The 11,313-nt window shown below is 45.5% G+C and overlaps 1 protein-coding gene across 1 annotated transcript; it reads left to right on the plus strand.

The window, feature by feature from the left end:
• The first annotated feature begins 1,485 nt into the window (after positions 1-1,485).
• apip (APAF1 interacting protein) lies at positions 1,486-9,757 on the plus strand. Its single transcript, XM_076018004.1, has 8 exons — positions 1,486-1,899; positions 3,273-3,341; positions 3,789-3,889; positions 5,476-5,524; positions 5,626-5,743; positions 6,912-7,047; positions 9,019-9,186; positions 9,269-9,757. The coding sequence occupies exons 1-8, from the start codon at positions 1,756-1,758 to the stop codon at positions 9,366-9,368; spliced, it is 885 nt and encodes a 294-aa protein (XP_075874119.1). The 5' UTR covers positions 1,486-1,755; the 3' UTR covers positions 9,369-9,757.
• Positions 9,758-11,313: the final 1,556 nt, after the last annotated feature.

An 11,313-nucleotide genomic window follows, 5' to 3' on the forward strand; every position in this document is an offset into this window, starting at 1 on the left:
TCTATTGAAACGAGTCCTGCTGTGAGAGAGTTAAATGACAACATAACTTTCACTCTGATGATGTGTTTCTGTTGGGCAATAAAGAACCTCCACAGACAAGCCAGTCTTTCCCAATTACAAAAGGATTTTGGCATGTGTTCAACAGGAAACAAAGCACTGTGTAGGAGCATTCTCATGAAGCAACCATCAGAAAATCCCAGGTAAAGAACCAAAAGACTTGTTTCGACAGACCTACCAAATTCTTAATACGAAAAAAGGTCACGCAAGAATAGTCCGTTCAACAAAACACAACAATAGGAATAGGACTAGGAAGGCTGAGCAAATATGTTTCAATTCAAGTATATAAACAGTGCTAGAGAGAAATGTTTGTTTTTTCCGAGAACCCCCCCCCCACACACACACACTTCCCACAACATGCAATTTGTCCATCTATTTGTCCTTATTTGGTCTATCATCTGTCATTATGTGCAGTTTGCTAGCTGCCTTGTCCAAGAATAGTCCGTTCAACAAAATCAAAGAATAGGAATAGGAATAGGAAGGCTGGGCAAATACAACGTTTCAATTCAAGTATATAAACAGTGCTAGAGAGAAATGTTTGGTTTTTTTTTCCCCCGAGAACCCCCAACAACATGCAATTTATCAATTTATTTGGTTTATTATCTGTCATTATGTGCAGTTTGCTAGCTGCCTTGTCCTGTTGCTGATCTCGTCTATAGTATGAATGAACAAATTCGAATGAATGAACTTATTGATATTCGCAATAAATTAATTAATTTCGCAATAAGTTAATTAATTAATTAATTAATTATTATTTTTTTTAATAATTAAAAAAAAAAAAAAAAAGAAAGAAAAAAAAGTGTTACCACTGACACAAGAGTTTGGAGTGTTTCATTTACAGTGCATTCATCGATATCTAAAAGCAAACAGGATTAAAGGGATCGTCGTTCTTCACTAAATCCAGGGAGGGACGGCAGTCGAAACGGATTGATTCTTTTTTTTTTCTCCCAGCGAACTTTCAATCAAAAATCCAGGTTCACGCCTTCCCCCTATTGAATCCCAGAGAAACTGAGCGTTCGGAGGCGTTACAAAACGCAGCATTTACCCAATGGCCGTCTAGTTTCACTGCAGTGGAAAAAATAGAAAAGAAAAAAAAACTGCGATCATACGCTGCTCCTTTGAAGTCCATTGATCAATTGGCTTTAAAACACAGAGACGCTACGGGAACACGAGAAGAAAATCTTACCTGAGATAAGTTTCTGATTCTGAGTGAACCCGTCTCGGAGTTAAACACATTCTTATCCATTTTTAGACAGTGAATTTTAAACACAACTGCACATTTTTGACCATTTATTTTTCTGACATTTTCATTACATCACGCTGAGCTTCCCTGGCAGTCTTTAGAGCAAATTGACACACACAACTGCATTGAAAGTAATTGTATATTGGATCTCCGCTTGGAGCGCATACGTTGAAAAAGTTTTGGGCTCCCGTATTATGAGTCCCATAGAGCATGCGCGTTGTCGCTTGTCATCATGCCTCTGTAACACACCTTATACATGTGGACGTATCAGCCAATCAGAGCGAGCCGAGACACAGCACGCACGACGCCGTGACGTCACGTTGGGAATAAACTCCTTTCTGGTCTTTTTATTTTTTGGAAAGATTAAAAGACCATGACTTGATAAAATCTTCAAGAGAAACATTTATTATGATCCGCGTTTCAGGTCGCAGTCAGTTTTATGGGTTTTTTGGTTTATGGGGAAAAATATTTTGGGGCCGTATGGGGTTTTCGCTGCAGTGCCCCGAGTAGCCACGCTGCCGTTGTCCCAAACCGGTTTCCTGTCCCTAAAATACACCCACGCTGCAGGCTTATCGGACGTATTTCGCAACCCATATCCGGTAAGAATTTATTAAATGCGTGCTAAATGTTCTTTTGTCTCGTGAGTACGGCTCGCACAGACAGCGTTACGTTTTTTTGTTTTGTTTTGTTTTGTTTTGCCCGGAAACAATTTCTCCCGCAGCATTTTAGCCTCTGCTAGCGGAGGTGCTGGGACGGAAATGAAGTGAAAGCACACCGCGCATGCGATCGAGCTGCGAGGCTGACAAGACGACAGTACTTTGGCTTCGATAACAAGAGTTATCGCAACATTTGGGGGGAGCGAATAGTTTGTAGTCTTAACAAATATTCACTTTAAGCCAGACCTCTGCAGACTACTTGAAAATGCGTGTTATCGAGTTGTGCTATTTACTTCTGTCTGGTATCCCCCGCTGTCTCCGGTGTTTTGTTTTGACAGTCCTCAATGCTCCTTTCCCCGCTCATCGTTCAACGTGTTTAATGACTTGACTCGGTACATGAAGAAGGCAATGCTAATGTTGATTCGAAACTCCTTGTCGTTTGTTACACATCAGACATGGTCATGTGTCCTGAATTTAAAATTAAATGCATGCATTGAACTTTTCTCTTGTCTGTACGCCCTTAACGTTACAGTCTTCGTAAAATGCTACTATAGTGATAAAAGAGGGTAGCAAAGACATTATATTGTTGTTGATCGCATTGCATCAGCCAGACGAACACTATTCGCAAAAATGATTAATAGACTTTTGCACTTTGCCAAGTGTATGTACGTGCCAAGAATATATAGCCAATGACACCTGCGTGTTTTGACATTGAAGGTTTGTGACTTTTTGTTATTATTATTTTTCTTATTTAATGTTGATTTGCAACAGTTTCTTTTTCTGAGCTTCAAGCATGATGCTTTTAAACATAATGAACTCCCAGCAGCAGGCGGAGGAGGAGGAGACTGTTTCTGTGAAATGTGCACTTGAGGAGTTTTTGCAGCCCTTCTGCCCTCTTTTTTGAGTGAGCGGGAGCTTCTTACTTAAAAGGAGAGTCAAGAGTCAAGTGAAAACAATTTGCTCTCAGTTATTCTTTCATAACATATTCAACCAGCGTACACTTTCATCAGCGTGCTTCATCAAAATAAGAGAAAACAACGCTGCTCCTTAAAATCACCGAGCTGGTCTCAAGATGAAAATGAATCCCTTTCATGAAATTAGTCATAATTTCTTTTTGCTCACCGGCATGTGTTCACCAGAAGATTTCCTGTAAAATTCTGACCAATCTCTGAAGTGCATGCCATTGAGGATGTATTAAAAACATTGCAACAATTTCATCCTTGAATCAAATCAGAAACCAAACAAATGTGAATGAACCCTTCACACATTTCTGTTTTGTTGTGTTGTTTGTTGGTTGTTGTTGTTTTGTTCAACAGCAGATGTCAGCCTTGTGTGGAACTGGCAATGACTGCCAAGATGGAGACCCAAGCCATGTAGCGCAACAGGCGAGTACCATGTAATAGATTGATATTAATGCCATTGAAAATCAATGGGAAAGAAAGATGTGTGGAAGCTAATAAATGTAGTAAATATATATATAATATATAGTAATCTTTTTATTACAACTGTTTATATCTGATTGCAGGTGTTGTAATCTCACATATTCACGCAAACGATCAAAAGCAAGCTGGTAATCCAGCTGTGAAAAGACCCTCTTGCCAACCTCCAGTCGCCGGCCTTTTCAACAGGTCGCACTGGATGAGTAACCAGGCAGTGTTACACTGGGTCGGGGGGGGTGAAGCCCTCCATTATATTTGAAAGCAGCGGCCGTAGCCGTTCTTGGCTCACCGATGGTCCGAGTGCAACCAGTGTCCCAACAGTCTGTGACAGTGGGGAGATGAGTCCGTCTGATTCTTAGTGATCGTCTTACTTACCCATGTGCACTGTTGCAGGACAAGGAGCATCCCTGCTCACTCATCCCCGAGTTGTGCAGGCTCTTCTACCAGCTGGGATGGGTCACGGGGACAGGCGGAGGGATCAGCCTCAAACGAGGGTTTGTACGCCCGTGCAAGTTGTCTGCAGAGTAATTTAAACTACCAGAGACTGTCCCAGAAGTTCATGAGAACCCTAGCATGTTTTTAATTTTCTACTCATCATGTGTGAAATGTAGAGGTGCTGCGAGGACACTGGTGTCGGGTCAGTTCCTAATTTGACCGGACGCCCCATCCTGCAAAACTCTGATGAAGCCAACAGTTGTTCAGCTAATAGAGCAGAATCTGAACTGAGGCCCCGGCAGGTTTTTACAAACATCTTTGAAGTGATCCCACCACTGGAAAATCTGTTTTTTTTGGAACAGAGAGCAGCACATTTATTGATGGTGATGAAACCGAAAATGAAATGAAATGAGGAATTCGGAATGAGCTCGTTGCGTGCCAGATTTAATTTAGATTGGGAAACAAATTGCAATGGCAGACTGATTTATGGAAGAGTTTCTTTTCATCTTGTTCAGATTTGAATTGGAAAAAGCGCAGTTCTCGGTGTTTACTGCTAGGCTGTGCCAAGCACGGCTGCCATGAATGTGGGAAAAAAAGAAACTAGCTGGAAGTCTTTGTCCCCGTCGTCTTTAGGATCTGATAAATCCAATAGCAGATCGTTAACCCACAAATAATTAATAATTAATAAAGGCATTTTTTAATTCAATAAGTCAGACAAAAGAATGTGATTTATTAAATTAATCTCAACAGAACGTCTTTTTTTCCTGGAAGGAAAAAAAAAGAGGCTATTTTCTCTGAGTGTAGTTTTTGTAGTTTAGTTTTAGTATATTTCATATTTTCTCGTGGCGCACGTTTCCAAGCTTGTTCTCTTCTCCTGGTATCGGTGGTTTGAGTCAGAGATGAGTCACAACCTGAGGCGGTATCGCCAAATCTTGCACCTCAGAAAATCCATAAGTGACTCCTCCGTCTCCCGCGTCTGTTGTTCGCACTGAAGCCAATTGCGTTTTCCAACACAACAGAAAAAAAAGAATCTCAAATCTGAGCAATTTTACCAAAATAAAATGAAGTGATTAATTGATTCTCGTTAAAAGCAAAAACTGTTGTCACAAGCTTTTAATCGGACCCAACCGACCATTGGAAAAGGCTTTGAGTGGCCGTTGAGAAAACAGCTGATCTCTTTCCCGGTCAAAGTTTAAACGGCACGCAATCAGAGTGATTATTCAAAACCACTTAAACAAATCAAGCAACGATAAACATTGCTATTGCACAACTGCACCGCGGTGACTAAAGAAAGTGCAGGACAGCAGAGTTTGAAAGAAGAAGGAATAAATACTGCGCACAAAAGAGTTTTAAAACACTGCAACAGTTCAAAGTTCGCAGTAACATTGCAGAACACAGCACTCAATAGAGGAGGCTAACGGGAAAAAAAAAAAAGGCTGCATGCATTTTATTTACTGCAGACTTTGTTGCACTGCACACCTTAAAGCTTTGACACGCCACGTAATGCGGTAACACCCGGAATTATAGACAAATAGGTCAGCTGCAGCATGCGAGGCCTTGATCTCTACTATGGCCTGACACACACACACACTATTTCATCCATCTCCTTTGCATTAACGCCCTCGACTCTCTTGCCTCTGTCCAGGGAGCACATCTACATTGCGCCATCAGGTGTTCAGAAAGAGAGAATACAGGTGAGCATAACGTTGGGATGCCGGCCCGACCCGGTTTGGTCTTGAATGACAGGTGCTCAAACCGTAAAGCAGATCTTTCCATTGCCCCCCGTGTCGCACAGCCGGAGGACCTGTTTGTGTGTGACATGGAGGAGAAGGACATCAGCTGTCCGCCCGCCTGGAAGAGGCTGAAGAAGAGTCAGTGCACGCCGCTCTTCATGAACGCCTACACATTGAGAGGTGAGGCTTTATTAATGATACTGTTGCATTAATCGTGTGATATACATGGACATAACACAAAAAGCAAGGAAATTTGCGTTTTTCTAGATTATTCCTTTGTTGTAACAATGCTTCCTGGAAATAAATCCTATATCATTGGAAAGCCTGTTTATTCCCCTTTTAAATGGTGCCACACTTGTAAGGAACAGGCATTTGTGGTGAGCAGCAGGGCCCAGTATCAGGGTAGCGCCCATGAAAAATGAGATAAATCTAAATAAAGCTCATCAGCTGTTGCTATTGACCCTTTTTTTGGGGGGGCTTCTGGTTCCACCCGGTGCTGCCAATCAGGCGCCTGATTGGCAGCACCTGTCCAAATGGGTTGTGCCACAGTGGTCACTCAGTAGTTGGCTGACTTGCGACAAATGCTGGTTGAAGAATGGGATGCCATCCCACTTGCAGTGTGTGGCCAGCATGAGGGGGGGGATGCCAGGCTGTTGTGGCTGTGTGTGGTTCCTCCACAGCGCTACTGAGGCCCCTGTTTGTTCGATGAATCTATTGTGAAATTGCCAATATGTTTTGTTTCTTCAAATTTCAATCATGCAATCCACCAAACAAAGAGCCATTGGCAGTCAATGTACAGCATCTCCCGGCAGCCCCCACTTTGAAAACGACTGTTCTAAGGAACGATGTCGAATGAAATGTTTTGGCTGCCATCAATCGGCATAGATTTGCGAGACATTCGAGGAAATCTCTCGCATCACACTGTTGGAAATTTAGAAAGTCTGTATGGAGGCCAGTTTGGCAGGTCAAGCATGCCCTTTATCTGCACAAGAGTCTGAACTGCCTTCAACTGAACGTGAATTCAGGGACGGAGGAGCAGGGCCAAGTGGGAAGGAAAGGGGGCTTATCATGGGATGGTGCCTGAATTCCTGTTGGGTAAATAACGTTGCGCAACTTGGGTGACGTTGACCGGAGGCATTTTGAAATCAAAGGTCCACATTGTTTTGAACCGCCACACACCAGTGTGATTATGTGTCTATATAGAGAGCGGAAACAAAAAACAATATGTATGTGTACATATATATATATATATCCACCATAAAGAAAATACCACTCTAAATCTAGAGCCTTGACACACACACACACCCACAGAGTGACGTGGAAACACACATTTTTTTCTGAAATGCAGGGGCTGAGGCAGTCATACACACCCACTCCAAGGCTGCTGTCATGGTAACTCTGCTGTTTCCTGGCAAAGAGTTCAGGATAACACACCAGGAGATGATCAAGGGGATTCGCAGAGGCACCTCAGGCACCAACTATCGGTATGTGATCAAGCGTCAGGCATCTTCTAAGCGCAGACGTTTTTCTCAGGTCTTTGTAAATTGTCGCAGAGATCGTGGCTCCTTTCGGCGGGGGGGGGGGGGAGCAAAAACAAACAAGTGAAGAGCTAGAGGGCAGGTGAACTGTTTAGGCAGGTAAGGTGGAGGCGGAGCTCCTCCCCAAACTGTTTGTTTTGCGTTGGCGAGAAACGAAAGTGTTTCTCCTTATCTAGCGTTTATCGGAACTGTCGCCCCAAATTCGACGCACGTACGAATAACAACGCTCTCGGCGTTCATTTTGAAGGCTCTGTCTGTCTGTCTGTCTGTCTGTGCCCGCCTGCCTGTCTAGCTGCGTGTCTGTCTGTCTATCTGCCTGCCTGCCTGTCTATCTGCCTGTCTGTCTATCTGCCTGCCTGTCTGTCTGCGTCTGTCTGTCTGTCTATCTGCCTGCCTGTCTATCTGCGTGTCTGTCTATCTGCCTGTCTGTCTGTCTATCTGCCTGCCTGTCTATCTGCGTGTCTGCCTGCGTCTGTCTATCTGCCTGTCTGTCTGTCTGCATCTGTCTGTCTGTCTATCTGCCTGCCTGTCTGTCTGTCTGCTTGCCTGTCTGTCTATCTGCCTGCCTGTCTGTCTGTCTGCTTGCCTGTCTGTCTATCTGCCTGCCTGCCTGTCTATCTGCCTGCCTGTCTATCTGCGTGTCTGTCTATCTGCCTGTCTGTCTGTCTATCTGCCTGCCTGTCTATCTGCGTGTCTGCCTGTCTGTCTGTCTGTGCCCGCCTGCCTGTCTATCTGCGTGTCTGCCTGCGTCTGTCTATCTGCCTGTCTGTCTGTCTGCCTGTCTGTCTGTCTGTCTGCTTGCCTGTCTGTCTATCTGCCTGTCTGTCTCTTCTGTCTATTTGCCTGCCTGCCTGACTTTCTGTCTGTCTGTCTGTCTGTTTTAAATTAGCTCAGCAACGTCTTAGATAAATAAAGAGGTGAGGCACTGTCCCCTTTTCAGTCTCCAGGTTCCTTACTTACGTCAGAGCAATGCTTAAACTGAAAATGGGAGGACCTGCAGCACAGTAATATCTGCAGGTACCAACACATCAGCAGCAGCCGTGTCTCGGACAGCATCTGCCTGGGAGCCACGGCCGCGGCTTTTTTCCCTTTCGCTCAAGGCAAAGCGGTAGTTAAAACCCAAGAATGTGTCTCGGCCTCGAGCAGAGAGAAAGATGGATTGAGGCTCATCCATCACGCCGCCGGAATGTTTCCACATTAGCGTTTATAGGAAATCGAGGTTTCACAAAAGTCATTTTCGAAGCGGCGAGGTCAAAAGTAATATGGCCGCGTGAAAAAGACGGCAGTGTGGCCGTGATTTCAGCAACAGTCTTCTCCCCGCCGACCACTGAATGTTTGCTAACAAGTCTGCCTCCTGCTGCGATGAGGTCTTAACTCTGAATGAACGGTGAAAGGGCTGCACTTTTCTGCACCTTCACCGAGCCGCCGCTAAACTAAAACCAAAGGCTGTCAGAAGTCGATCGGAAGCATTTTTTTTTTCCCCCCACCGAGAAAAGTTTCCAGCGTCACTTCTTTCTTCTCCTGACGTGGACGAGGCGTCCCGGTCGGATAAGAAGCGGCGCTGCTGCTGCTGCAACGCCGGCGAATCTCGCTAGCAGCTCAGAGGCTCACGGCCGCGCTCTCCGCCTCTCCTGGAGGCTTTGGAGGCGGCCCGGCTGAGGTCCCGTCCTCCGTTCCATCACGGTGAAGCCGCAGCTCGCCGGTGATGGAATCCATTAGATTTTACGACTGAGATTTTTGCGGCGAGCAAACTTGGCAAGACGGATGACGGAGATGATTGGAGTTGACCTCTGAGCGAGCTGTTAAAGCAAAGACACGAAACTGCGAGGTCAACGGACAAAGCTGTGTTATTGTATCATATTATTCTATCTACCCCTCCCCCCCACATCCTACCCCTTTTTTAAAACTTTGACTCAGGTACGATGACATGCTGGTGGTGCCCATTATTGAAAACACGCCCGAGGAGAAGGACTTAAAAGATCGGATGGCTCGGGCGATGGAGGAATACCCAGAATCCTGTGCGGTGCTGGTCCGCCGCCATGGCGTCTACGTGTGGGGCGAGTCGTGGGAGAAAGCCAAGACCATGTGAGCGTCCATCCCCCCATCGTCACCTTGTCCCTCGTTTGTTTCCTCCTTCCGACGCTCACCGCGTTGGCTCCCTGTCCAGGTGCGAGTGCTACGACTACCTGTTCGACGTGGCCGTCCAGATGAAACAGTGCGGACTGGAGCCCTCGGCGCTCCCGACGGAGGAGAAGGGAATCGTGTGACATCAGTTCGCCGGGGGAAGGGGGGGGGGGGGTTCTCTTTTTTTTTTTTCCCACCGGAGGAAGAAGGTCAGCGGAGTTCAATCAGCGGAGCCTTTTTGTAATCAGTCTCTTTTCATGCCGCCCAGCTTTAAATTTGATGAAATTTGATGGTCGGGGCAGATTCACTGTTGGAGCAGACTGAACGACCTGACGCCTGTGATCCACAGGCTGTGTGTGCTGCGACCAGTGTGTGAGCGGCGCTTAGATCCCGGCGCTGCAGATTTCAACCATTTCCTGTCGAAGTTTCAATGCAGTTAAAAAATGAAGATTTGCATATTAATTGCATTCGTTGAGATGATAAAACTGTTTTTGCTTTGAGCTGTAAAATAAAGTGCAGATTATGACTTGAATGGCGTTTTTTGGTTCTATTAAAAAAACATATTTACTTTCAATATGCTGCACATTCTGAAGTCTTTAATTTTTAAAGGACCTATATTATTTATCCCTCCCCACAAATTAGACCAACCTCCACTTTGTTCTCTTGCTCTGCCTTTTAAAAAGTATTTGCCAAAACACAGAGTTTAAGCGACTGAAACTTCTGCTAAAACCCAAGGCTTTAGCAGGAGACTGCAAACAGATGCTAAATAAACGGTTTCCTTGCAGCGCTAAATAGACTTTTGGATCAATAATTTACTCAAAGAATAGAGGGTCTGACAGCAGGACCTTCAGATTTCTGTGCGTAGAAGATCCGACACTGCAGGACTTCTTGGATCACAACACAACACACTGGGGACCATCTTGACAAACACCCCCCCTAGTCGTCGCTGTAGCTTGTATGAAAACAAAGGTGCACCTTCGGAGGGCAGAAATCCTAGCGCAGAGTTGGGTGGCCGCTGTCCTGGCCACTCGGGTGAAGGAAGGGGTGAGTGAGGTCTGTGCAAGTTTGATTCAAACAGCCGTGTTACCTGATGTGCCATCATTCCCCCGCTTCCATTGACCTCGGCCCTTCAGAGACACACCCACTCAATTATTAACCCCAACCCTAACGCCACCTTGTGGCCACAGGTGTGCTGATATTTCCTTGCACCATCTGGTGCATTTGAAGTATGTGCTAGCAAAGATAAGGCCACGGAATTGGGCTTCGGGTTTTCACTTTGAGGGGAGCAGAGAATGAACTCGTGTAGGAAAAGGTTTCACCGAGGTGTCAGAGATAATTTTAATCTGGTCTGCGAGCCGTCCCGTTAGGTCTGGACCAAAGCGGCCTTAAAGCACGTGGAGCTGGACCAATATTGGCCCCGGGTTCGACCGATAAAGGCGTCCAGCCGGGGGGGGGGGGGAGCCGCTTTTAATGTAAAGTTAAATCTTTTTCTATATCAAATAAAAACACAGAGGTCCTTGTGGTTTTTTTTCACTGACTGTAACTCGGGTCTCGGCTCTAAATTATGTTTGTGTAAGTAATTAGCTCTGTGACAAAGTGCACTTTAGCATACAGCGTGCCCAACTTGGCCAATTATGTGGTACCAGAAGCACTGTTTCGTCGCTGCGCCGCACTTTTATCTTTGCACATATGTTCTAATCTACATTTAGAGTGCGTCATTTCCTCCTCCCACGGGCTCTCCCGGCTCCCAGCGCTCGCACCAAAACCCCTCCGCGCTCCAGTGTGTTCTGCGGCTCGGCGACAAAAACAAACAAATAAAAATGAAATCGCTGTTTTTGATCCCCTTCAGCCATTAGCATCCTTCTTCGGAGCACGTTATCAGCAGCCGAGCAGGCCATCTCATTATAAGCAGTGCGGGATTCTTTTTTTTTCCCCTTCCCTCCACCGTCCCGCCGGTCTGTTCAATCAATCGACAGATCTATAAAGGTCCAAATCCTGTCGAGACGCCGTTCAAACCATTAATTACATTCAAGTCGCAGTAATGCACTTGGCACACATCTCTCAGGAGAAAAGGGACGCCCAACGTCG

Source organism: Nelusetta ayraudi, unplaced genomic scaffold (assembly GCF_046127955.1).
Source record: "Nelusetta ayraudi isolate G7.1 ecotype Tasmania unplaced genomic scaffold, CSIRO-AGI_Nayr_v1 ptg000002l, whole genome shotgun sequence".
In the NCBI taxonomy this organism is placed as follows: domain Eukaryota; kingdom Metazoa; phylum Chordata; class Actinopteri; order Tetraodontiformes; family Monacanthidae; genus Nelusetta; species Nelusetta ayraudi.

Bases quoted from the DNA above. Each gene is read 5' to 3' on its own strand.
- apip (XM_076018004.1), top strand. From the start codon at position 1,756: ATGGGGAAAAATATTTTGGGGCCGTATGGGGTTTTCGCTGCAGTGCCC. The intron at 1,900-3,272 runs GTAAGAATTTAT...TTTGTTCAACAG, and splicing joins TATTTCGCAACCCATATCCG to CAGATGTCAGCCTTGTGTGG. The intron at 9,187-9,268 runs GTGAGCGTCCAT...CTCCCTGTCCAG, and splicing joins TGGGAGAAAGCCAAGACCAT to GTGCGAGTGCTACGACTACC.